At 43.0% G+C, this 27,778-nt stretch overlaps 1 protein-coding gene across 1 annotated transcript in view; it reads right to left on the bottom strand.

Annotated features, from left to right (window-relative positions):
- LOC111144577 (unc-5 netrin receptor D) overlaps window positions 1-27,778 on the bottom strand; it is a 543,708-nt gene that overhangs the window by 204,401 nt on the left and 311,529 nt on the right. The window contains exon 3 of the mRNA XM_022498941.1: window positions 18,576-18,719. Within this exon, the coding sequence (XP_022354649.1) occupies window positions 18,576-18,719 (144 nt within the window). The remainder of the gene's footprint in view (window positions 1-18,575; window positions 18,720-27,778) is intronic.

Raw genomic sequence — 27,778 nt, 5'->3', positions numbered from 1 at the left:
AACCAGATAGGCAATACTGCTAGAGGAAGTGAAAATAAGTCAACATGAAAAGCTAGCTATAAAATGTGTCAAAATCACTTTACAAGTTCATTTATATGTTCAATTTCTTTTTTTTTTTAAAGATTTTATTTATTTATTTATTTGTTTGTTTATTTATCAGAGACAGCGAGGGAGAGAGAGAGAGAGAGCACGCACAAGCAGGCAGAGTGGCAGGCAGAGGTGGAGAGAGAAGCAGGCCTCCTGCCGAGCAAGGAGCCCGACTCGGGACTCAATCCAAGGACCCTGGGATCATGACCTGAGCCAAAGGTAGTGGCTCAACCAACTGAGCCACCCAGGCATCCCTTATATGTTCAACTTCTAATGAATAAATAAATATGTAGTATATTCATACCATGGGATGTTATTTGGTAATAAGAAGAAATAAAATATTGAAGTACATATTGCAACACAGATAAATCTTGAAAATAATATGCTCGGTAAATGAAGCTGGACACCAAAGACCATATATTGTATGATTCCGTTTTTATGAAATGTCCAGAATAGGCAAGTCCAGGGACTGAGAAAGACAAGTGACTGCCTAGCATTGCAGGCAGCTGGGGTGGGGGGTGGGGGAAATATCACAGTTAATGGGTACAGTTTTATTTTTTGGTGTGATGTAAGTTTCTAAAACAGACTCATGATGGTTGCACATCTGTGAGAACACACTAAAAACTATTAAAATGTAGACTTTAAATAGATGCACTGGTGGCAAGGTATTGGGGATTATATCTTAATAAAATTATTATTTAAAAGGGTTCATTTACATAATTCAAGAAATCCTTTTCTAAGAAAAGGATAACAGAGCTACCTAGAAAAATGTGGTATGGGAACATTGCTCAAATCATCAGTTATAATGCTGAACCTTTGTTAACATTTTAAATGTTCAATAATACAATACTGGCTAACATCTTCTGGTGCATTCATATAATGGAATACTATGCAGATGTTAAAAAGCTCAAAGATTATTGTAAATTGCAACTAAATGTTTGAAAAGATTGCTACATGAGATAAAATAGCATGGAGCGAATGGTCTCTTTTATGTATTTTTTAATATGTGAGACCTGGCCTCCTCAAAATGTAATAATTATGTTTTTATAGAATGTATCTACTTCCAAATAAAAGTAAGTACATCTACATACAAACTGGCTTTGGTAGGCACGCCTCCTAATTTGCCTTCAGGTTTTCAGTGTATGTGCAATAGCATCCTTCATCCACTCATGCTGTGGACCATGGGCCAGACACTTTTGTATCAGGCAGGGAGGTGCTTTACTGAACTTGACACACACCAACTCAGCCCTCCCACAGAATATATGACGGCAGAGAGAAGAGACATGAAACAAGAAATTAAGATGTATACAAATGAATGAGGAGACAGATCTACCACAGTGGACCCTACATTAATCTAGTGATCCCAAGAAAGTTCTTGAGAAAATTCTAGGTAAACAGAGGTAGAGCATCACCCAGCCTACATAATGCACACTGTACCACTTTTACTGTTTCAATCAGGCATTTACTGGCTTTTTTTTTTTTTTTTTTTTTTTTTTGCACATAGATGCTCTCATTTCTTTTTTGCAAGTTTCTGCAAAATGCCTGCCTAACTACCCCTCTTTCCATAAGTTATCACATCACATAAGGACACTCTTTTATTAGACTGGGTCTTCTATTCATATATATTGAGAGGGTGGAATATAAATAGATTTCCACTTTCCGATCTCACTTACAATCATGCTCCCACAGCCTCTGGAAAGAAGAGAAATAATAATTTTCACGTTATTTTGTATAAGGGAACTGAACCAAACTGCATCCATACACAGCAAGATTGAAGGTTTTAAATTTTTAAAATAGCAACTGGTGTGGGATTACTATATGTGTTATAGGAAAAGCCCTAAAGAGAAACAATTCAACATGTCAACGATCTGCTGCTGGATGAGTCTGGGTGTACCAATTCTCTTCTTCATTGGTTTCTGCATTTTCTAAAATTTCTGCAATGAACATGGATTATTTTTATAGCTGGAAAAAAATACTGTCCAAAAAAAGTCACTCTTTCCTAGGAGTTGTCAAGATTCTCTAAAGTAGATCAAAGTGAATCAGAAACCAGGGAAGAAGGACACTTTGTTTCATTTTATTGTAGCAAGTTTCACTCTTGCCATGTTTATTAAAGGAAACAAGGAGGACTCTATTTTTTCAAACTTTTGTCAATTCTAAAATATTCTTTTTAAATTTGACTCATAGGAATCTGTGCACGAGGTCAAAATTTTTCATTTGTTGTGTTCACTGACTTGCCTCTAGTACCTAGCAAGGTATACAGTAGCCACTCGATAAGTACTCGTTGAATGAATGAGTTTCCATTTCATCTTCTTCGAATGATTATGAACTTATATACAACTAGATCTCCAATAGTTACGATGACTAGAAAAAACAAAAACACGAAGAGATAAATATATTATAATAATGTTAAAGTAACACTCATTTCCCATGAGTGTGTGCGTGCACACGCGCACGTGCGCACATGTGCTAATGATGCTATCAGGATCGGCACTGACCCTGTCTACTTCTGCGCCTTCTTCACCCCACCGCCCAGTCCCGCTCCATGGCAGAATGCCATCGAGGCGCAAAGTGGCTGGAAACAAGGACAGCAGAAGGGAAGAGGAGTGCAAGGTGATGAAGCAAGGTATTTGCCTAACCTATAAATCATCTCATCAGCGCCAGGATCATCCCGAGTCAGCAGCACCTGCCAATAAGCAGTCCATCTGGGGCGAGGCCATGGGAAGCAGCAGCCTCCCCTTCCTCACCCCATGCCCTACTTGGCCTTTTTCTCATTTTTCTTTCATGCTACTATGTTAGAAAAGTCATTGTAGCACAAGAAAATCAATAAAAATTCAATTCCGAATAATAGTTCTTTGCGGCTCAGCAACACCAGGGACTTATCGGCTCATTCAATGTTCTGGCAGTTAATGCAATGAAATAAAAATAATTTACTCATTCAAACCAAATCAGCCAGTGAAAAATCATAGTCATTTTTTTAATAGTCATAGTCATTTGTTAAGATTGCAGGAGGATGGTACCATGTCCCATTAGCGTCCAACGACACTGGTATGCAAATCAGCTCTGAATCTTTCCCACCCATATTTTTCGGAAGGAACAACAAACCCCATTTGTCATACATAAAAGAAATTTGTAACTTAGCCAAATACAGATCATTTGTTGGGATAAAGAGGCTGCTTCAAATGCAGAACAGATGGATGCCAGCAAAATGAAAGTCAAGGCCCAGTGCCCCCACTTGGCTCTGCCTCGGTCCTCCAGCCCTTAGGTGGTTACGGCCTAAGATGTCAGCTCCTAACTCCACTTCCCTGAGGAAGCATATAAAAGGCCTCCTGTCAGGTCCATTCCTTCCTCTGTATGTGCTTTCCTTGCAGGCCTGGCTAAAGCTCTCTGCCTTGCTGAGATCTATGCATTCTGCACATTTCTTGACCACCGAACCACAGTGATGCCAGACTGTTCCTATCTTTCATTTCATGTCTTCACTGTGGATCTTTTAGTTCTGATTTCACTGTGTGTCCTCAAAGGACAACTGGCCCCAAAGTGTAATTCCACATCTATGTCTGTCTTTCCTAAGATCTGTGACTATTGTAGGCTGGCCTCCTGCCAAGTAAATCCTGCAGCAATAGTGAAGGAGGGACACCTTTGGCCATAGTTGAAGTGCATGGGCTTCTCTGTACTCCCCCTAGCCCCACCCTGGTGCCAAGCCATGAGCGGGCTCTGTTTATGGGGACAAGAAGGCATTTGGCTGATAACAGGGGTCCTGTCATTCAGGGACTCCTCAAGGCTGTTTTTCAGGGACACGGAATAACTCTAGGTCTTTGCTAGATCCCTCGTGCTGAGCCATCCCTCTGCTGTTCAAAGGCTGTTATCCATAAATCATTTTATAACCAGTCCTGTGGGTCACTACCCCTTGCACACTAAGTAGCCTAGTTTGTCAGGCACCAGTGGTGTTGCAAAAGCAGCATTCAGCAGTAGGGACACATTAAGGCGGGGAGAAACAGCTGCAGCTTTACAAACCACTCGCAGCTCTCTATCAAGCTATTCCCAAGCCAATCCATTCCATTGCATTGGGCCTCTTTTGTCGACAAGGATGCAAAACTTGGGAGTCCATCAAAAATTGAGCATTTACTGTTGGTGGGAATGCAAGCTGGTGCAACCACTCTGGAAAACAGCATGGAGGTTCCTCAAAATGTTGAAAATAGCACTACCCTATGACCCAGCAATTGCACTGCTGGGTATTTACCCTAAAGCTACAAACGTAGTGATCCGAAGGGGCACGTGCACCCGAATGTTTATAGCAGCAATGTCTACAATAGCCAAACTATGGAAAGAACCTAGATGTCCATCAACAGACGAATGGATAAAGAAGAGGTGGTATATATACACAATGGAATACTATGCAGCCATCAAAAGAAATGAAATCTTGCCATTTGCGATGACGTGGATGGAACTAGAGGGTATCATGCTTAGCGAAATAAGTCAATCGGAGAAAGACAACTATCATATGATCTCCCTGATATGAGGGAGAGGAGATGCAACATGGGGGGTTAAGGGGGTAGGAGAAGAGTAAATGAAACAAGATGGGATTGGGAGGGAGACAAACCATAAGTGACTCTTAATCTCACAAAACAAACTGAGGGTTAATGGGGGGAGGGGGGTTGGGGGGGTGGGATTATGGACATTGGGGAGGGTATGTGCCATGGTGAGTGCTGTGAAGTGTGTAAACCTGGCGATTCACGGACCTGTACCCCTGGGGATAAAAATATATTATATGTTTATAAAAAATAAAATTAAAAAAAAAATTGAGCATTTATTGAAAATCAGAAGGACAAGAATCTTCCTTTTGAGTCTGGGACTGATTGGAAACCAAGAAAGACCAGGCTTGAAAGAGAAAGTGTCATAACAAGCAGGTCCTAAAGAGACTGTAACATGGCCAAGCAAGGGGATGAAGAGATCCAATGTGATTCTATGTGCTAGGTGACTGCAAAGTCCTCTTAGCATAGAGGTGGCCTTGGTCACTTGTGCCCACTCTCATCAAAGGTCTGCTTCTCTGTTGCTTGCACTCACACATGTCTTCTTCTCCTGTCTCAGGCCACCACAACCTACTTCTTTGTCGCTGTCTGTCCCTTTCTCTTGCCTTGGCCAACCATCGATTCTCTTTCAGGATCAAGTCATCCTCAGAAGAGCAAGAATCTAGAAGTACATGATCACGTGAAGCCTTCTCAAGAGGGTCTCTCTTACTGAATTTACTCCTATGCAGTCAACCTAGATATGCATTCTTGGTCCGATGGATATGCTAGCGGGCCTCAGAGGGACACAGCGTGGCCACCTAGGCTTATCAACACTGCCTCCCTCAACAAAGAGATATAGGCAAGACTCCATACAAGGGAACCATGCCTGTAGAAGGATTTCTGAGGTTTGCTTGGACTCCAAGCTCCATTAAAGGCACTTGCTGTGTATTGATTATATTGATTTGGCTCATAGAGGAGAGCTGAAGTTTGACCTAAATAGCAGATCTTCACAACCTTCAAGAGGGAAAAGTTATTAGGTGAAAATACAGAAATTCTTGGCTCCCTTATTTTTAAAGCATTCAATCAAATTAGAAAAAGCTAGTAACTTGCATATTGTATCCTTACATCGTGTTCCACTGAACGCTCTCGGGATAGCGCGCCCCTAACCTCCATGACTGTTCTTCCCTGCTGTGGTAATGGGGACACAGAATCTGAGATGCAGGGAGAAGGAGACACTGAACCAAAGTGCTTTTGATGGAGGGGGAAAAAAAAGCACCATCCCAGGAATCATTGACTAGACTGGATGCCCAGCTCTGAAGGAGTATAAAGAAAGGTCACACTGCTCCTCTTCCTACTGTCAGGATTCCCTCTCCCCAGTGTCCCGTAAGCCCCAGCCCCCCTCCCAGCTGCACTAGAGTTCCTACAGCTCATCATCCTGATGAACACTTGGATGCAAAACAGACTCCTTCGTTGATGAGACAGAGTTTTAAGAGCAACAAAGACATGTTGAATCATTCCTGACTTTCCTGGCACCCTCACAGCCCTCCACAGAAGATTAGAAGGATGTGAACTGGCAATGAGGTTCAAAAGAGATGACCTAAAAATAACCTGAAGTTTTCCAGACCCACTGTCTCATTAGAATTCAGCACTAGTACTACTGAGATGTGGGCGGGGGCAGAACAGGGAATAAAAAGTAGAGGAGGAGGGGCGCCTGGGTGGCTCAGTGGGTTAGGCCGCTGCCTTCGGCTCAGGTCATGATCTCAGGGTCCTGGGATCGAGCCCCGCGTCGGCCTCTCTGCTCAGCGGGGAGCCTGCTTCCTCCTCTCTCTCTGCCTGCCTCTCTGCCTGCTTGTGATCTCTCTGTCAAATAAATAAATAAAATCTTTAAAAAAAAAAAAAAAAGTAGAGGAGGAGAGTCCAAAAGAAAAGGCCACCTCAGCAGTAGGGAGTTTTTTTGTTTTGTTTTGTTTTTTTTACCTGCCTTATCAGCTTTCTGATTCTTCCCCCAACTCCAGGCCTCCCTGAGGCCAGGAAGGTCGTTTGGCACATGATGTGGCCAGTGTCTTGAGCATGTCAACCAACCATATACCACCAAACATCTAGCACCCCTGCCTCCTACTGGGCCCCATACGACAATGGAGAGAAAGGAGGAAAAACTGCATTCTGCTTTACTTGGAATCGATCTTGCCAGAACAAGAAAGATCTAAGAGTTCACACCAGCCAGAACCTGTGCACCTTTCTGGGAGCAAAAGCATTGTGGCTTCAGTGTGGAGAATGGATTTTAAGATGTTAAGAGTGAAAGCAGGGAGGAGATCATCAAGGTAAAGGAATAACAATTGTTAGTACCAATGGAAAGAAGTGGGCCGGTTCTGGATGTGTTCTGGAGATAATGTTGCTACTGAGTGGGATGTGCCTGGAAGAGACACAGGAGTCAAGGATGATGCCTAGGTCTTAGCAGGAGCCCCTGAGGGGCCACTAACTGGGCCAGGAAAGACTGGAGGACAAACACAGATTTGCAGCAGTGTTGACGGCGTGAAAACCAACAGAATTCTCTTTGGCACGTATTATATTAAGGGTGCCTCCCAAATATCCAAGGATAGACGAGGTGGGCAGTGGGTAAAGAAGTCAGGAGAGGAGGTGTAAGGTCAGGGCCGAGAGTCATCCGCAGTCAACAGACAGGACCTGAAGCCATGGAGGGAAAGCTTTCATCTTGGGAGAGTCTGTGGCTTGAGAAGAGAAGATGTTTCAAGAGGGAGGCTTAGAGCACCCCAATACTTAGAGGTGGGAAGAGAAGGGGAAACCTGCACAGCAAATGGAGTTGTGGGTAGTGAGAAGGAGGAAAGACAGCAACTGTCACAAAAAGCAAGCTTGGGCCCCACCCCCCAGAGAGTCCAATGCCGTGGCTCTCCAGCAAGGTCCAATCATCTTAATCTCGAAGCATCTCTCATGTGAATCTCACGTGCAGTGGGATTGGGAGGGTTCTATACAGGAGTGCAAAGCTACCTAGTTGAACCCAAAATGCAAAGCCACCTCTTTCTGACCTCTCCATCATGCGTTCTGCTGCTCCTGTTCCTTCTCCATCAGCTTTGAGAATAGGAAGCCTTTTAATCTTCATGCTTAAATCACCGTCCATTCCTCACATGGTTAACTCTAGTCATTGCTCTAACTTTTCTCTGGGGCCAGATTTTTGGAAAAGGCTGTTCATAACACCTCTAGTTCCTCATCTCCTATGGATACCTAGATCCACCATGATCTCCTAACGCCTCCTCTCAGTACACTGCTTTGCCCAGACCCAATGAAGCCTTGAGGTGATCACATCTCACGGACTCTTCTCACTTCTTACCTTCATCTTTGGATCGCAAGGACACTAACGACCGCTGACACCTTCACACAAGTCTGCCCTCCCTCTTGGGTCTCCCAGGGCCTCTTCAACCTTTCTCCCCCCAACCTCCGTCTCCTCTGTGTCTCTTTCTCCGTTCACCCTTTAACCTTTTATAGAATTTCACTCCTGGACTGCTATTGTCTTGTTCCCCTAAATCTCTCTGGCTCAAGGGAATGGGAGGGCATGGGATTTCGAAAACAAGGCTACAACACTGCCCTGTTCATGACACCTCAGTGGCACCAGGCCCCATCTTGGATGAGTCCAAACTCAACCGAGAATTCAAACACCCTCTCTGATGTGACCCTATCTACTCCTAGCGGCATCTCCTAGTTTTTCTAAGTAGTTCATATTGTTCCATCTTTCTGCGCTTTTGCCCTGTTCTTTAATTATTAACCCTTCTCTTTTCTCAGATATCAACTCAGGAAGTATATCTAAGATCTTGAGAAGCTACAATTTTCCCCTCCTATGGGCTCCCAAAACACAATGAAGTTACTGACCACTAACCATGCTTCATTGAAAATAATTGTTCCTAACACAGCCCTTCCCTAGACTGTAAACTCTTCAAAGGAAGGGATGGAATTTGATTATTGGTTGTGCCATCTAGAATATGACAGAATTATTCATGGATGGCTAACACTTCTATATGTAACTTAGCTTTCCTTTGCTACTTATCATCTAGAATGTCCTCGTTCTTGTGGAGGGATGAAAGACTAATTTAATACTATCACTAAGCTCAGAGTCCTCGAAGATTAACAAAGTTTTATTTTTGTTTTGCTTAACAGCTGTTTGCATTATCCGTCAGAAGGTTTCCTTAGTTGAGAAAATGAGAAAATGCTGTCTGCATTATCCGTCAGAAAGTTTCCTAGTTGAGATCAAATGAAATCTGTATCCTCTTCCCTGCTAAAGTGTTTACTGAAATGGCCATTTTCTAGGAAGTCGAAGGTTTATTGTTACCACAAGAAGAGCAGCCTGGTAGTGCTAAAAAGGTGGTAGCCATATTTTTGCAAATTCTTCTTGGTCAAAAATGGTCAGTAAAAGTAGCATAAAGGAATATTATTTGGGGAATCTGGTATACTCAGCTGGGCACAAGTGAAGCCAAGGAAGCACCATTTCCATCAATTCCATCCCAACCATTCTACTCTGTTCACAGATTTACAACATCTTTTTTTTTTACAGATTTACAACATCTTATTGTTCTCCTACGGGCAGAGGAGAACAAATTCATATCTCCCCTGCATTGATGGGCAGAGCCTAGAAAGATGGGACACGAAATGGCTTTAAAGTTTCAAGTTGCATATTCACACAATTTAAGAAAAATTTACCTTCTACTCCTTGAATCCATGTTTATATCTGACTGACCTAAAAGGGAAATATAGCTGATGCTACAGAGAGGCAGCTTGTCCATCGGAGGCTTCTCATCTCCCCAGAACATCCCTGTGTTGTTACACGTGAAGTCAAAAATGACCTATTATGTAAAATGTTCCTCAATTTAGGCTTGTTCCAATGTTTTCCTATGGTTCAATACAGATTAAACATTTCTGGAAGAAACATCACTAAATGATTCAATCTGCTCTGTCCCTCACATCGGGAGACATACAATGTAGACAGGTCCCATTACTGTGACATCAACACCCATCACTTGATAAAGATGGTAGATGGCAGGATTTTCCACTGAAAAGCTATAGATTTCCCTTTGGTAATTATTAAGTATCTTGTGGAGAGATACTTCGAGGTTATATCAATATCCTGTTACTCCTGAAACTTTCTCTAGTTTAAGCATTCGTGATACTTGTCTAAATCAATGAATATTATGATGGTGCTAAATAATGATTTTCCATTTATCCATTTATTCTACTCTAAGGAAGAGCTCTCACTTTGCACCCATTTATTTATATGTTCATTCAGTCATTTTTCAAAACACCAGTATGGATTTTTGGATTATGGATTGAGTTGTCTTCTGTCATTACCAATTATTTTGATACTCAAATTGTCCCAGACTTGGCCAGTGGGAGTCCTTTCTAGCTGGCTGAGATCTCCTCTTTACATGTTCAAATTGAGGGACATTATACAAAATAACTGACATTGACGCTTCACTCAATGTCATGCATGACAAAGGAAGACTGAGGAATTATCTGGATTAAAGAAAGCTAAAGTGACCTTTTAACTGAACATAATCCATGATGTAGGATTTTTGTTATTGTTTGAAAGGATGTTACTGAGCCATTGATGCACTACGAACCAGGTTTCAGGATTAGATGCCAGCATCGTATCCATGTTAATTTCTTCCTAACTGTACTATATCTAATTATTATTCATAATTTTACTACTAGTTAGGTCAGAAAATATCTTTGCTCTTTAAAAACAGACACAATGAAGTATTTAAGGAAAAGGGGGCATGATGTCTGCAGTTGAATCTTAAACATGTCAGAAAATAAACCATAATAGTCTACATACAAAACCATACATAAACACAGAAGGAGACACAACACCAAAGCAAAGGTGGTAAAATGTTAACATTTCAAGATTCTCAGTCAAAGACTTAGGGAGACTCTTTGTACTATATTGTAACTTTCCTGAAGTCTGAAATTACGTCAAAATAGAAAAAAACATTAAAAACCTCTATGACTGCGTACTTCACTATCCACCAAATGCAGTAATTCCTTCTAGAGAACCCCCAGCAGACATGTACCCCTTGCTGGCCTATGCACAGTTCACAAGAGAACAGGACCTGTTCTCCGAAAGAAAAACGCTTTGTCAACGAACATTTCCAGTTGCCAACTTGACCCCAATCATGCATTTGAAAACTTAGAGCCTATGATGCTTCCTCTGGCTTTGGAGTAAAACAGAATGATCCTGTTCCCAATTCTACATGGAATCAATGTGAATGAGTCCCTGATCTTTCTAGGCCAATTATTCCCTTTTTATATAAACATTACCTATATGCAGTGATTTCCTGAACCAACACATTACTGCTAGTCACAACCACCTTCGCGGGCGTGGGGCCAGGGGCTTGCCCAGGGCCCCCTGAAAGATCCAATGTGGGTGGTTTAAAAATTTTAATGTTGAAACAAGAGGCCCACACCATCATTTTGCACCCAGTCCTGCAAATTATGTACCTAGTCCTGCTGCCATAAGCCTATGTGTAAATCAGACAAATGTGAACAGGAGCCTTGGAAAAAAATCACCTCTGTGCCGAGAAAAACCAGCCCCTGACTTCAGGTGACTACAGTCATATTTCCGGTACCTGATCTGGCTGGTGGGATGCAGGCTGCATTTCAACCCCATTCCCTTCCCTGGACAGATGCTCCCATACAGTGCCCAGCTTTGTGAGGAGGCCCCGACTCTCATATCTTCGATGATATTCATAGAACATTGACCTTCGATACCACCGATTTGAACTGCACAGGTCCACTTATAAGTGGATTTTTTTCTTTACATACAGTACAGAACTATAAATGGATTTTCTCTTTGTGATTTTCTTAATAGCATTTCCCTTTCCCCAGCATGCTTAAACTATAAGAATACAGTTTATGATACACAAAACATACAAAATACTTGTTAGTTGATTTTGTTATCTGTAAGGCTTCCTGTCAACAGGCTATAACAGGTAAGTTACTGGGAGTCATAAGTTCTAAGGTGGATTTTCTTACTGCATGGGGTGGGGGTGGGGGTCAGTGCCCCTAATTCCCACAGTGTTCAAGGGTCCACTGTAAATTAATTTCAGTGTAAAGGAAATGATCGGCCTTTGGTAAAATAATATTTTAGGGGCGCCTGGGTGGCTCAGTGGGTTAAAGCCTCTGCCTTCGGCTCAGGTCATGATCTCAGGGTCCTGGGATGGAGCCCCACATCGGGTTCTCTGCTCAGTGGTGAGCCTGCTTCCTCCTCTCTCTCTCTGCCTGCCACTCTGCTTACTTGTGATCTCTGTCAAATAAATAAATAAAATCTTTTAAAAAATTTTTTAAATTGTTATTATAGTAATAATAAATAATATTTAAATAACATTAAAATAAATAAATAAATAATAGTAAAGTAATATTTTCTCTTCACTTTGGCCACATTCTTCCATGAAAAGGGGGAGAAAGGCTTCCAGCTTCTGTGCAATTTTGACCAAGTACTGAGAGTTCTTAACAATTTTTCCCCCATAACCTGTGAGCAAATTCCCTGTGCTGAAAAGAGAGGAGGGGAAACAGTGTGTGCAGAGTTGGTGGACTTGGCCTCCTTTGGAGCCACACACTGCCTATCAGACTTGTCTGGTTATAATGTTTCACCTACTTGACCCTTTCTTTATGGCAGTAAAGATCATTAGGGGTATGCATGAGGCAGGGAGGCCAGACGTGATCCTTATAATAACGTCCTGCCGAGCTATGGCTTTGCTGAGAAGCCAGATGTCCCGTTAGTACCACGGCACAACTGTGACAAACCACTAACAAATGTCCTTGCATAGAATCAGACCTGGCACTGATGAGGTCGCCTTTTCAAACCAAACTGTCATTCCCAATACCAGGAATGTGACATCGCAGTAGGTTCACAGGACAGGACAAGTGAGGGTGATACACTTGAATCTTAAAGCAGGTTCCATCCTAAGAAGGGAAATAAATGCACAAATAACTTCAAAATAACTATGATTCTGGGCAAATTATAACAAGTACCGTGGGACAAGTACTAAAAAGAAATTGCTAGGAGAACTCAGAAGTGGATATTTAGATCTTATAATTAATTTTGAAGCTGGAGATGCTACTGGGCAGGGTGGTGTAGTGTTGGGGGGGTTATCTTTGTCAATGGCCCAGCTGGCTTGTTGGGTGCTGAGGTCAGCTAGCATTAAGGGATTAGTTAACTGGGTTTCAGAGAGGAGACAACATACAAGATGGGCCTTGGATGTGGGAATTCGGTGGGAAGAGGTAGGAGTGTAAAGTGGGGCTGAAAATACACTCCAGGGAGGAGAAAGAATATGAGCACGTCACAGAGCGGAAGAGTGGGTCTCACGTCCCAGAATCGGAGCTGGGCTAACTTAGTGGGAGCTCCGCACAGCTGCATGACTTGCTGTGGGAGACAAGGCTGGAAATGTAGGTTAAGGCTGCATCTGCATGCCAGGCAGATGGGCCTCTATTTATTCCCATATCTAATGTGCTGTCAGAAGGGGGGGGGGTCACTGACAGTTTTGAGCAGGTAAAATTGTCAGAGCCATGAAGCTGAGATCCATAATGTAGATTTAATTAGATGTCTCTCTTCCACAGTTTTCAAAAAGAAACCACCACCCCCCAAAAGGAAAGAAATAAAAATAATACCGTTTTCATGGTGTGCCTATAAAATTAGGTAGAGAGAGTTCCCTGGCTTTTACATGAGGTTCTCCTTTAAACTTTCCACTCATTCTTGGCACAACAGCACGGATATTTTAGGAGAGCGTCAAGTAAGCAGCTTGTTTATATTACATTCAGGATGTATATTTTATAGATCTTTCAAAAAAAAAAAAAAATGAACAAAACAGTGGTTTCCTGCTGTGTTTCATTCCAGGGGGCCAACTTGCTATGGGACTATGAGAGACACAGGCTTCCCCTCTTTCGAGCCCCAGTTGGAATCTTCTAGCCCAGTAAAGGCTCAAGTCTCAAGCAGCATTTGACCGACCAAGGGTTAATGATAAAGGCAAAACATTTTGTAAGCAGATGAAGAAGAGGGAGAAAAATAGGAAAGAAAAGCAACAGCTAGGCAGCCAAATGTTCACTCATGAAAGTAAACAACTACGAATAATTGAATATTCCCAGTTTTGACAACCGTCCAGCAACAGAAGTAACAGATGCCACAGCGGCCCGGCTACCTCCAGCTGGATTGAATCAGACCAGCGAGAGAAGGCCCGTGGGAGTCCCTCCCTGGAGACGGACTTCTGCCAGCCCGGTGGGGGTGGCGTGGGGGGTGGCTTTATTTATTTATTTTTACCTTTAAGAAAATCACTTTTGAAACGGGGCCTCAGCTATTTCCAGCCCCAGGCATTTGGAAGGTGGCCAACATGTCCCTGACACAGTGTGGAATTATTAAGGAAAATACAATAGTTTAAGATGACAGGGACTTTGGCTAACTAAAACAAAGCCCGTCCTGTTTTCTAGAGGCTGGGCTGTGGCTTCATGTGTGTGTGCACATGCATATGTGTACACACACACACCTATACACACACACACACACACACACACACACACACACATATATATATGCATGTGTGTGTATATATAATACATACAACTTATATGCATTGAAGTATATTCAGTAAATGCAATAACATTACCATGAGGAGGAATTTACTCAGAAACAGAATGGAAAAGCAATCACTGCTTTCCTTAAGGAAACACTTCAATGCATGTGAACTTTTCTATGTTGGTTCTCAAATTCCATCCGATAGAGAGGAATCAACAGGGCTTAGTAGCAAGAGTACTGAGTTGGGGGGAAAGGGTATCCTATCTGGTTCCACGTCCGCCATCTGCTGGGTGGACCCTCGGTCAAGCCAACCTAACCTTCCTGAACATCACTTATTCAGCTATTGAAGGAGGCAGTTGGACAAATGGGTTAAATCAACATTTCCCAAAGAGTGCTTCATAAAGGGGCACCTGGGTGGCTCAGTGGGTTAAAGCCTCTGCCTTCAGCTCAGGTCATGATCCCAGGGTCCTGGGATGGAGTCCCACATCGGGCTCTCTGCTCAGTGGGGAGCCTGCTTCCTCCTCTCTCTCTCTCTCTGCCCGCCTCTCTGCCTACTTGTGATCTGTCTGTCAAATAAATAAATAAAAATCTTTAAAAAAAAAAAAAAAGAGTGCTTCATAAAGGTGTTTTTGGTTTTTGTGTTTGTTTTGTTTGTTTGTGGGGGCTCTTGCTACTCAAAGTATGGCCCACTGGCAGCATCATCTAGGAACTCTTACAAATAATAGAACCTTAGACCTCGAACCGGACTTCCAGAGTCATTTTAATTGAATCACTTGTATTTTAATAAGATCCCAATTTATTTTCATGCATGTTAAAGTTTGAGAAGCACTGTCCCTGGGCAGGATATCCCAAGGTTACCTGATCACAGAATCGTCTGGATAACATTGTACAAACACAGCTTCCCTGGTCCCTCCTCCAGAATTGGGTCCAACAGGCCTGGGACAGATGCCAGGAATCTACACATCTAACTGATAACCCATGTGGGTCCATGTCAAAATAATTATGAGTTAAATAAATTAAAAAACTGTATTTATCCTCTTTCCCTTTAAGATCAAATCATGTCTAAATGGTATCATGCCAGTGAGTTTCCTGATATTCTTGATTACCTAATATGACCACGTCAAGGCACGCCAGTCAATACATCCCTTGGCTGAAGGCCCCAACTGCCATGAAGGTTTTGCCTGCTGCAGTTTCGAAACTGTTAAATTGTGAATGCATCATCGGTTAAATGTAGGAAGCATACGGAGCTCTGATGTTGAACTACAATAACTTAATGAATAATATAAAAATGATACTAATTTTGCAAAGTCCCCTCAAGACAATTGTCATCAGATTCATAAGCTACATTCATCTATCAAAATCCTTATTTAGCACATTAAGATGTCTTCAGTATTTCAAAAACCAATCTTAAAAAGAAGAAACACAGTGACAATTATATCCAATTTGGCTTTTCATTTATTGGGAATAAAGACTATCCTCATGTGCAATGTGTTATTTGCTGGGAAGTACTTGCAAATAGCAGCCAGAAATCTTATTTCAACAAAACATGAAAGTTATTAAAAAAAAAGAGAGAGAGAGAGAGAGAGAGTGCCTTCCCCTCCACCCCGCCATGAGCAAATGAAAAGAATTTCAAGCAAGGTCCTAAAGGCAGTTTTTCCCTCCACTTTTGATGCCATTAAACATAGTTAAATTTCAATTTACATTTTAATGTACACTGATCTCCAAGTCAAATGCAATATTTAATGACAAATCATATCTTGACTTGCATAAATAATTTTAAATTAAAGGATGTGTCACTTGATACACACAAAAAATTAAAAATACGTTTAAATATAGGAGACTGCCTTAACTGTATAACATAGGTTTAATGATCAATTTTTTTTAACTTAGAAATCACATGCTTATCATATTCTCATGTGCATATCATATACAAGAATAACAAAATGATTTTTTTAATCCCTGAAGAGACTGGGAAGATTATTACCACAAAAGTATCAGACGATTCAAAAAAGGCAGGAAATGATATAACAGGGTTTTCCATTTGTCGTGTTCTTTGGTCCTATCCTGCTTGGCAGAGCTAGATCCTAAGGCTGCCTGAGAATGGGATTTTTAGAGTCTATATAGCCATAACCTGCAGAAAATTTGCTACGACACTACAATTATAATTCCGTGCAATTAGTTTCAGTAAGTAGTAAGACACCTACTGAAAGGGATTCCATTTCTCAAGTATGTCTTTAAACAATAGCTAATGATTGAGAAGGGCCAACTCTCTGTGCCAAGTAGAGATTTATACACTTTCTAGTTATCGATATGTGTAACCCTCGCAATAATTCAATGAACTAGGCACCCTTTTATCACTGGAGACATTAAGACACAGATGAATAACTTGTCCACCATCACAAAACCAACTATGGGAACCGAAAACTGAGAGGAATGCAGCACCTGGCTTCAGTGACAGGGGACACTGGAATTGCAGGTGCAACATCCCTCGTTAGAGTGAGGTTGACATGTAGAACAGCCAAGTACCTGGACGGATACGGTGTACATGATCAAAGGTTATGGGACATGAACAAAGGAGAGATAGGACCATTCTTTGCCAAACTTTGTAAGTGAGGGGAAAACCCCTGAAGGAGCTTTCTAGCAAGCAGGCGACAATCAGAAATGAAGGGAGCAAGTGTGGAGGTGAGAGAGCCTGGAGGGGACAGATCAGTGAGATGTAAATCAAAAAGAATAGGTCATGGGGGCCTCAGAGACATGGAGGAAGAGGAGGACTGGGAAAAGTGATGCAGAGAAGCCGCACATGGAGGGAAGCCATGATGAAAACCCCTGTGCTGTTTGGCCTTTTTTTCAGAGACACAGAGAGAGCCTGGAAGATAATCTGCATCCCCCTGATGAGGGTCAAAGATGGCGACTAGCCTAGCCGAAGCTAGGTGGGGATCACAGAGCTGGTGGTGTTAAGAAAGGAAGAGTAGAAATTGAACATACTGTTCCCTCTCTCAGCTGACCTCCACTTTAGAGTCATAAAATATTTGTTGGCTAAAACTAACTAAATAACTATAGGAAAATGGTTCCCCATGGCTCTTACATCAAGAGCACAGCTCACGCAATGACCTCTTCTCCTTGGCCTACCAGAGCCCAGTCAACACTCAGGAAAGGGCCTCCCAAATTGCCAGTATAATGAAGGTGAAATGCATATTTTGAGAAGAAGATTTCATTTCCCAAGAAACATAAATGTCTCTGCAAATAGCAATTCATTCCTATTCTCAATCCCTAAACCATCGACATCTGCTATGAATTCCTTGAGTCCTCAAATAAATCCCCCTTGTCCCGTATTCTTTATGGCACTCTCAAAAGGCAGCATTTGAATAAAACAACAATAACCAAGTCTGCCCTCCTTCTCTCAATTTCTTTCTAGAGGAGCTTTTACACTCCTGGGCTCACAAAGGAGGTTTTATGGGGACCTGTCGGGGTGGGATAATGGGTGTAGGGGAATGAAGATATCTTAAAGGAGAAAGGAAGTTCCTATACTTCTAAATATGTCTGAGATGATAAAAACACTGATGCTGAAATATGATGAAGAAATCTTGGACTCTCCTGAAAAGCAATTTTCTTTTCTTTTTTATTTTCCCTTCTTCAAGCGTCTTTTTTTTTTCTTTTTTTTTCCCTTTTTTGGCGTTCTCCGTAGGTCAAACACATGCAGTTTTAAACCCCATTTCCATGTATTAAGATTCAGAAACAAGAGGTTTTTTTTTTTTTTAAATTTTTTTTTTTAAAGATTTTATTTATTTATTTGACAGATGGAGATCACAAGTATGCAGAGAGGCAGGCAGAGGGAGAGGGGGGAAGCAGACTCCTCGCTGAGCAGAGAGCCTGATGCGGGGTTCGATCCCAGGACCCTGAGATCATGACCTGAGCTGAAGGCAGAGGCTTTAACCCACTGAGCCACCCAGGCGCCCCAGAAACAAGAGGTTTAATAGTAGGCTATAAAAATCCCGATCTTTAATGTCTTATTTTTGCAGGTTTGCTGGAAAGAGCAGTAAATAGTCACTGCTCACCTCCTTCCATTAATGCCCCTTGAACTTCGTCACTGATAACGAACAGCAGAACGCATTCACCTGAGGTTTTTTTCCTCCCAGGAACCGATTTTCCTGGCATTGTGGAGACACCTGCACTCTGAGGGTCTAGGCAGAATCTCTTCGCCTAACTGATTGGCTGATTGTACTCCAGAGGAAATTATCAAACATTTAAAATACAACTTTAAAAGAGTAAATTTAACAGAGATAGCAATCGTTGATCATTTCTTGATGTCTGCTAATCTCTATTCTACAGAAGCCCCCAACGCATCCCAAGCCCGTTTGGCGGCACTGAACTCTGGCCCGCAGTCCTACCAGACAAGACCATCCCCCCAATGTACTCACAAGCTATGCGCACGGAGGCCTTCCTGCTTTTGGAGGTCCCCAGGTGGCTCCAGGCCACGCACTGGCACCAGTAGTCCTCGGGCCCGTGGAAATCCTCTACCTGCTGTCTGGTGACGTTGATGAACACCTCCCGGACCTTCAAGCCTGGTGGGGAGACAGAGCACATCCACTGAGGCCGCTGCCGTTTCTGATCAGAAAGTTGAGGCTAGCCAAACATTTTCCTGTTAATTACACAATTCTGTTTTTAATCAAGGCGAGGTTTTAATTACTCTGACAATAATATATTGCTGCTAATTAAATTCCAACAGCTGAGTAGGCTGGAAAGCAGGAGTGTGAAGTATTACCCACCAACGTGGGTCTAATACAATATAATAATTTTCACAGGATCTCAATTGGTGCTTCTTCTTGGTCTTTCTTAGGATGAAACCTACGATGAGGAATGTAGTATCACTAACTTCTGGGATTCTAGAAGGTAGAGAGGCCTCAACCCACGGACCCCAGAGATGTAGTTCCAGGTAGTTCTAAATGGCCCTCCCCCTGGACACAGCAGCGGGCAGGGGTCTAGCAGTGTGGCTTAGGAAGAAGAGTGAACCATGATCATGTGCAAACGGGCAGGGAAACCCAGTTAAGGCCAAGCCTCGGTTTTAAAAGCTTCAGACAACAAATGAGACACAGACAAATTAAACTACGTTAGTCTCAAAGCCCTGTCACGAGAGCCCAGGAAGGCCCTCTAGCAGGGGCCATCTGGTAGGGAAGGAAGGAAAGGCTCTTACTGGAAAAGGAGCTGAGGCTACGTGTGCAAAATAAGATAAAACTAAGACAGCCTTCATGTTTATTATTATAATCTTAATGTTTATTATTATAATTCATTACTTTGTATCCTCCTGAGAAGTTAGAAAACGTGCTGGGTCTTTCTTACAAGGGAGTGTGAGTTTCTTCCAACCCCCTGACCCAGGACGATCATCAGCCTTCCTCGCTCTGGGGAGCACAGTCACCTTGCATAGACTGCCAAGGATGAAAGAGGACACTCCTTACTACTCGTACCAGCTCCGTCATCACGAGCCACAGAGCAGTCCTGACAGTCCGTGTGCTCGCTCTGTCCAGCCGGCATGCCAAGTCTGTAACTTGCCCTGGGGTAGGCAGTGTGGGAGAAAAAGAGGCCATGCCGACTGAATTCCGCCGACATACTTAGCATCACGATAAGCCTTTAACCTCGTCACTCACTACATTTTCACAACACACAGAAGCAGGAGAAACTCTCGCATCCCCACTAGGCAGTCCGAAGAACCGCCTTAGACGAACTCATTTGTCTGCAGTTACATGGTCTGATAATGGCCGATCTGGGGTTTGAATCTGGATCTGTCTTCCTGAAAACCCAGCACCACGTGCAGGTCTGTCTCAAAAATTAAAATTCTGTCCTTGTATTTTAGGTGCTTATACTTCATTACGGAAATAAGACTAATGCAGGGAACATTTAAAGAAAAATCAGGTGCACAATTGTGCTTTTCCCTTTAAATTCAAAAGGAATTGACGGGACAGAATCATCAGTGTAATTAAATGAGCGGGGGGCTCCTGATGGAGGAGGTGGAGCGTGATTCTATCCTGGGTGGTGACAGGATTTAAAGAACAAGAAGATGGGGTGTAGGACTGGTCAAGGCTGAGGAGACACTTCCGTCTCCCCGATCCACAGCATGTTACTTACAGTGTGTGATGAGAGAGAGTTTTATGACCACATAAAAAATCACCGTGGGGCATGGGAGTTAGACTCTCTCAATTCTGAGGAGGGACCACATACAGAAAATCAGCCTGATGACAGTTGACAAGCCACGTTTCCCAGTTTGGGCCAGTGCAGAAGGAGCCTTTTTTGCCTGGCAGAGATGTGAGTGTCCCAAAAGCTGTGCCCCACACTAAAGAGGAAAGAAGCCTTAGAGGGGTTCTGAAGGGCAGTAGTGTTTTCGTCTTTGCACTTAAAGAAATAACAAGTAGGAGAGGGAGGAAAAGGTGAGATGGTGGGGTTGGCGGGTGAAAGAGACCAGGAGAATCAAAATCACGCCATCGGACAAAGCAGGGTGGTTAGGACAGAAAGCAAATCGGAGCGTGGCGGCACATGCTGGGGATTTGAAACTAAGGAGCTGGGCTTCGAACAGAGGGCTTGTGTCCTCTTTTTCTTTTTGATCGGAGGCAAATGGTGGATGACTTACTTTGACTAGTGCAAGGGAAGGGAGAGAACACCCAATCACTTCACCCAGGTGTCAGAGGTCCTGTCACAGGATGAAGGTACCTACTGAGACAGATTATGCCCACCATTTAGGGATCGGCGGGGGGGTCTCTCAGAGAAGCATTCAATTATAAGCTTGAGAAATCTGCTTGTCCTTCTGTCCTTTCCCCTGCTCGCTCGTACTCGCTCTTTTGCAAATAAATTTTTAAAAATCTAGAAATGTGTTTAAGCTAATGGGGACCTATTCTATTCTATGTATTTATTCATTCCCAATCTTATGAGAACATCTAAGTTACCAGCTTCATCTAGGTTGGAAATGGAGACAACACCCCCTTCAAGATGGTTCAGAATGATCCTGTTTATGAAGTAGGGAGTTTTGACATCAAAACTTGCTATGATTTCCTCTAGGCACATGGTGGTTTTTGTTTAAGATTTTATTTATTTATTTGACAGACAGAGATCACAGGTAGGCAGAGAGACAAGCGGAGAGAGAGGAGGAAGCAGGCTCCCTGCTGAGCAGAGAGCCCGATGTGGGGCTCGATCCCAGGACCCTGGGATCATGACCTGAGCCGAAGGCAGAGGCTTTAACCCACTGAGCCACCCAGGCGCCCCTAGGCACACAGTGTTTTAAGGGTACCCAGGGTTTGTTTTACTGAGGTGTGGTAAGGTGCACATCAGATGGAAACAACCATCCTGAAAAGGAGACATTTACACTCAGAAATCCCTAGAGACAATAGGCAGAACACACCATGCAGGACCAACCGGGGGATGCTAGGAGGCAGAGGGGTATGGGGGAAAGAGGGGCGAGAGCCTTTACTGTGGTTCCCATGGGAACTGGCTGGGCAAACAGGCTTAGAATTGGCTCCTTTGAAAACTTCAGTGGGCTCTGGCCATCCTTAGCTGTCAGGTACCTGATGCTGAGGGCGAGGACAGGGGACTATCGCCCTGGAGTCTAAGAGCTTAATACAAGAAGTGCTTAAGGGGACGGGCTTTGGATTGGTTGTTTTGCACATGAAAGGCACTCTCACAAGCCAGTTGTTGGCTTTCTCTGGGAATCAGCCAGCCCTCTAGCTGGACAGTCCCTCCAGGAGCAGCACTACCCCAAGACGTCATGGTATCAGATACAGAAACTAAACACAGACACACAAAGAGAGAGACAGCTGCATATTTGCTTTGGGAAATATAAACTGTAGACCACTGACGGTCCCCGTGAAGGTCCTCACTGATCCCATCACCATCTTAGGAGACTAACTGCTGGTGAACACCCATGTGGAAGTCACAGTTTCAATGTTAGGATGGCTCCGTTACAAGTCCTTCTCAGAGGCTCTCCCAGAGGATCAGAGAAGCCAAATGAATATAACCCAACTATTTCTAAACACGGTGCATTTCTCCGGCAGGGAGCATTGGGGCGACAGGCTTCTTTAAGAGGCCCCAAGTACATCATCACCCCCAGACCCCCAGATACACTGTCTGGATGAGACCTTCTTCCCATAGGAAGCCTCCAGTCTTGTCAAGTCACTCCCTCTAGGAGAACTCATGGAAAACCATGAATACTTTCTATTATACTTATCTCTACCACGACAGAAATAATTCTACTGAATAAAAAAATTTTAAATAGTGTATTCTCTCTCCAATCTCCATTCTAGCTGTCTAGTGATATATATACACACACACACGCACACACAACTGTGCGCGTGACAAACATCCATGGGAAGCAGCTCTATTTCAGGACATCTCCACCCACTCCCCTCCACCATGGTTCTTCCAGCGGGGGCTGCAGAGACGGCCATCCACTCCGAAACCTCCAGAGATGACCGCTAACTTGTCCGTGGAAAATGTGAGCAGGGCACCAAACTCCCAGGCAGACAGAAGATGTCTCTTAAATAAGAGCCCCGCTGTACCTGAGAACTCGTGCAACTCTAACAAGCATGGAAAAGTCCAACCCTTTAAATTATTGTGTAAATTATAACCATCAGCCTTTGTTATGGACTAGAGTCTTCCAGAATATAAAAATATGACTATGGGATGGATATGCTAATCAGCTTTCTCCGCCGTCGGATGGTTCAGCTGTACGGAGACTAACGTTGGCAGTGGATGAATAATTGCTCTGCATGTACTAAACATAACAGAGCAGCACAGAACTTCATCATTTGTCAGCTTTATTTGTTTAAATGAGAAAAATGCTGACAGCAGTTATTGCTGTAATCCCCTTATTTATCAGATAGAAAACACTAGTTACTCTTAGCAGGTCTAATCCTGTTGGGAGACTAAAAGTTACAGAATTTTCAAACTAATTGAAGGAAGACGCTTTAGTGTTCCAAGAAGAGAAATGCAGAAGACAGCGGCGGGCGGGGAGGGAGGGGCGATGTTGCGAGAAAAAGAAGGAAAATCATTTCTTCCTGGCCAACGTCTAATAAAAGGGCTCTGTAGCCTTAGTCTTAACTTGTGGCGTGAAGAAGAAAGAGGAGAACATTCAGCACCATGCCAACCGCAGCCTGGCACCTAACAGCTGTCCCACGCTTTTTATCTACTGCTCATTAGCACACTTCCACAAAGCACCGAGGTAGTGTCCTGCCATGGGGACGGTTGTCAACCTGCTCTCACATACACCTGTTGATGGGCACTTGGGGAGGAATCGGACCCAGCTCTCTGACGCTTGCCGCCCCTCATGGGTTCTTGTCCGTCAGTCTTTCGGCAGTCCCTCTGTAATGCTTGGCTTAACTACACTGGATAACCGGATTCAAGACGGGAAGTTAAGGACCCCACTTCCTCCTCGGAGATATCGTTCATATCTGAAAACCACACGGAAGATGTCAGAAGCTAGCAAACCAGGTTTTGGTGAATTGTTTTTTCATCCAAGGCTCTGAGGCCCTTTCCCTGGACCAGGGTAGCTCAGCGTTTCTCCAACCCCATGCTTCGTTTTCCACATCGTAGTGTTTCACGATTGGGGATGATTCGCCAAGAGAATGAGAATATTGCTTTCTGTACACAAAGCTCAAAAACAAACAAAAAAAAACAAACAAAAACCCACCAACCTATTTCCAGTATAGCTTCATGAGTAGCATAGGGCCTTCCTCAATTCTTCAGAAGAGGAGAAGAAAAATATCAAACTCCTCCTGAAAAGCAACCATCTCTTATTCAGGAACCCGCTTTAATAAACCATCATTTGTTGAGGCGTCTCAGTCCCCTCTGAGATAGTCCCTCCTTACTCCATGGTGTCCTGAGAAGACAGGAAACAACCCATTCTGCTGGAGAAAGGGAGTCTACCACTTCGACAAGGGCCTCTTCCACGTCCAGGGCTAGAGGCTCGAAAGCAGGCTTCCACAATGAGAAGCTTCCCCATATTTTGAATAACATCACTATTATCATTACTGATTATTATACCTTTCTACAGCCCTTGACTTTTACTAGTGCCATCACATGCATGACCTTATTTCTTCCTAACACCGCGTTATTATTGTTTCTGTTCTTATCTTGCCACAAGTCCCCACATCATAGGAAATCCATCAAAGATGTTACAACATACATTATTTGAGAACAGTAACCCAGAGCATCAAAAGTGCCTGCCCCTCAGCCAGGAGCTGAGGATACTGTGACAAAGTAGATGCTTAAGATTCTTTTTTTTTTTTTTTTTAAGATTTTATTTATTTATCTGAGAGAGAGCGACAGAGATCAGAGGAGAAGCAGACTCCTCACTGAGCAGGGAGCCCAACTTGGGGCTCGATCCCAAGACCCTGGGATCATGACCTGAGATGAAAGCAGATGCTTAACCCACTGAGCCACCAGGCACACCCCTCCCTACCCCACCTTTTTTTTTAAAGATTAGATGCTCAGGATTCTTGCCCTGGAGATGCTTACAGGCTAGAGAGGGAGACCTCTCAACCTGCCCCAACAACAGGGCAAGAAAACCACCATGGCAGGAGTGCAGACCACTTAGGACCACACGGGAGTGGCTTCCCACTTCTTGGCGGCACTAGAAGCTTCATTCCACCTGGGACTAGAAGTCTCTCCCCCTATCTAGTTAGAACAACGTCTAAAGCAAGGCTCTCGTAAGGACACATGAATCGGGACACGGAGTTGAAGTTTCAAAAGTCTGAGATATCAGGGAAGCATTTTCACAGAAGCATGCCTCCATTTCTTTGGGGACCGTAGATCTCTTCAGGCCAACACACTATTGAAAATAGTATGTTAAATGTAGATAATTAAAAGGTAGAACCATATTTCATTTTACTGGCAGATGCTTAATTAGGGCTAAATGTCTTTTGCCACTTCATACTAGCAACAAGATTAAAATGTATTTTGATTAAAAAAAATAGTAATCCTTTGAATGTGCACGATGCCTAATGAATACTCTTTAGTTCCCCCCAGATAATAACCACTCCACGGATTCCTCAGAAGCACCACAAGTTCAGTGTTAAGTACAGAAACTCAGAATACGCTCGAGCTCTCCAGTTTCTTCCACACCAGAGATTAGAATTAATCAGCACAGAGGTGTCTGGCAGACAAAGCAAATTAACTTGATAGCGTTGTCTGATAGCAGAGAGAGGGAAACTCGGGAGCCCAGAGTAGACACAGTAGAGTTATTTAGAGGACAGCACCCCATGAAGGATCCCTGAAGGATCCCTCACACATCACACTCACAGCTTCGTGGGCAACAGTCATGATTTCCAACCTTGCTGCCCCAATCAGTGACTTTTCCTTTCCAGCAGTCACTCTGATTACCTGCTGTGAGTAGATCATGCCCTGAGGCCAGGGTCTGTATCATACTTTTACCTCCCACAGTGCTACCATTGGCTCAGAGAATAACAGAAAGCTTGGGCAAAACAAAGCAATGAAACGCAAGCCAGGAACAAATTCTTCCACGAGAGACCAATATTTGCCTCTTAATATTATCAGTCCTTTTGTCTTTTTGGATTTATAAAAGTTCCCAATTTTCTATTTGTTTTTGGAAAAGTAATCAACAGCCACTTGCTCCACTAAAAAAGAAAGAAAGAAAGAGCTGCCATTTTAGATATATCCTTTTGAAAGCTAACCTTGACTGACCGCTGGCTAGATACCAGGCCCTCAGACTATGTAATCCTCATAACAGTTTCATGGCGTAGGAGCACCTGGGTGGTTCAGTGGGTTAAAGCCTCTGCCTTCAGCTCAGGTCATGATCCCAAAGTTCTGGGATCGAGCCCCGCATCGGGCTCTCTGCTCAGCAGGAGCCTGCTTCCTCCTCTCTCTCTCTCTCTCTCTGCCTGCCCCTCTGCCTGCTTGTGATCTCTGTCTGTCAAATAAATAAAATCTTTAAAAAACAAACAAAAAAACATTTCCATGGGGTAGATACAATTATGGCTATTTTATACTTGGGAAAACTGAGGTACAAGGCAGCTAGGAAACATATGTACCAGAAAGACTCCATAAAGGGAGAGCCAGATTTCAAACAAACATGGTACCATCTAACACTGATAGCACATGCTCTTAACCACTGTCTTCAGGGTTTCTTTTAGATTCTTATCATTCCTACTTCAAACATACTTCTGAGTGCTGTATGAATAGAAAAAATGGGAAAAGTCCGAAGGCACTGGTAAAGAATTTAGTGTTTACAACATTGCCAGTCCCTATCAGGAACTGTTATTAACAATTACATAAATGGGGGCGCCTGGGTGGCTCAGTCATTAAGCGTCTGCCTTGGGCTCAGGTCATGATCCCAGGGTCCTGGGATCAAGCCCCGCATCGGGCTCCCTGCTCCACAGGAAGCCCGCTTTGCCTCTCCCATTCCTCCTGCTTCTGTTCCTGCTTTCACTGTCTCTCTCTCTGTCAAATAAATAAATACAATCTTTAATAAAAAAAAAAAAAAACAATTACATAAACGGTGAGCTGCTTTCCATCTCTATTAAGGATGGAGTGAGTGCAAATGGACACCAACACTTTGTATTTAAGGTCAAACTGGAGACAAGAAACAAGGTCTTTATACTCTGTCACAAGTTTATAGGAAGAACTCATACTATTTTCCTGAAAACTTTGTAACAATAGGTCAGTCCTCTCTGAGAAGCAGAGTGATGAACAAGATGAAATCTGGGTGCGATGGAAGAACATTTCTATAAAAGTGAGTTTTAAGCCCACAAACTGTCAATGGAACACCTGAGAGATGGATTATTTCTGCGTTATGTGAACTAAAATATATGCTTCCCAAATGTACCTTGGTGATTTGTGAATCATTGAGGGTAACTTCAAAACTAATGGTTTTCTGGAAAAAGCTCTATTCAAATCCCCATCACTAGCACAGCAAAGTTCTTGGATACAAACTTTAAAGATTTAATACATTTTTATTTCTACTCTTCTCCCTTTTCTCAACACAATCCATTAACCTTTTATCCCCAGAGAGGGACTCCAGTTGTTTAAGAAGGAAATCACAAACAATGAAAGCTCTGAAATGATATTCTTTAAGAAGAAAAATATTAGTTTACCGGAGTTGAGACTTTTCCCATAACACATTGGAATACGCATTATTTCACTCATTAGAGTTCAATATCTCCAAGGTAGAATAAGATAAGAGCCATAGAGCGTTGTTAAGGGAACCCCTGTTTTTATTGAACAATAAAGAAGTGGTTTTGCTTATTGATAACTCGAGTTTCCCACAGGCTGCATTAACTTGATTGCCAAGGACGTATTTTGCTGGTTCTTGTTGGTTGTTTTTCAGGGGGTGTTTGTGTGTGTGTTTGCCTGTTTGTTACGTTAAATATCTTAATTTCTCTGGTACCGAACACTCCCCGCCTGTTTCTCAGGGGCGCGATTCCCTGGTTGGGATTACCTCTCAACTCCAGATGTTAACAGAGGAAAAACACCAGGAAGAAGAGTTCCCATATTTCCAAATGAAATGAGGCAGAACAAATGAAAGAGGACCCTTGGCTTGTGCACAGAACTGAAAGGGTACATTACTAAGAGGTATAGCCATGTCTGTGCAAACACAGTAACTCATGTCAAATAAATTGTGCCTTTT

The sequence above is a fragment of the Enhydra lutris genome, unplaced genomic scaffold, assembly GCF_002288905.1.
Source record: "Enhydra lutris kenyoni isolate GAN:26980312 unplaced genomic scaffold, ASM228890v2 scaffoldscaffold11, whole genome shotgun sequence".
Lineage (NCBI taxonomy): Eukaryota > Metazoa > Chordata > Mammalia > Carnivora > Mustelidae > Enhydra > Enhydra lutris.
Note: the sequence above shows the minus strand (reverse complement) of the source record. Positions and strands in the feature narration are given on the sequence as shown.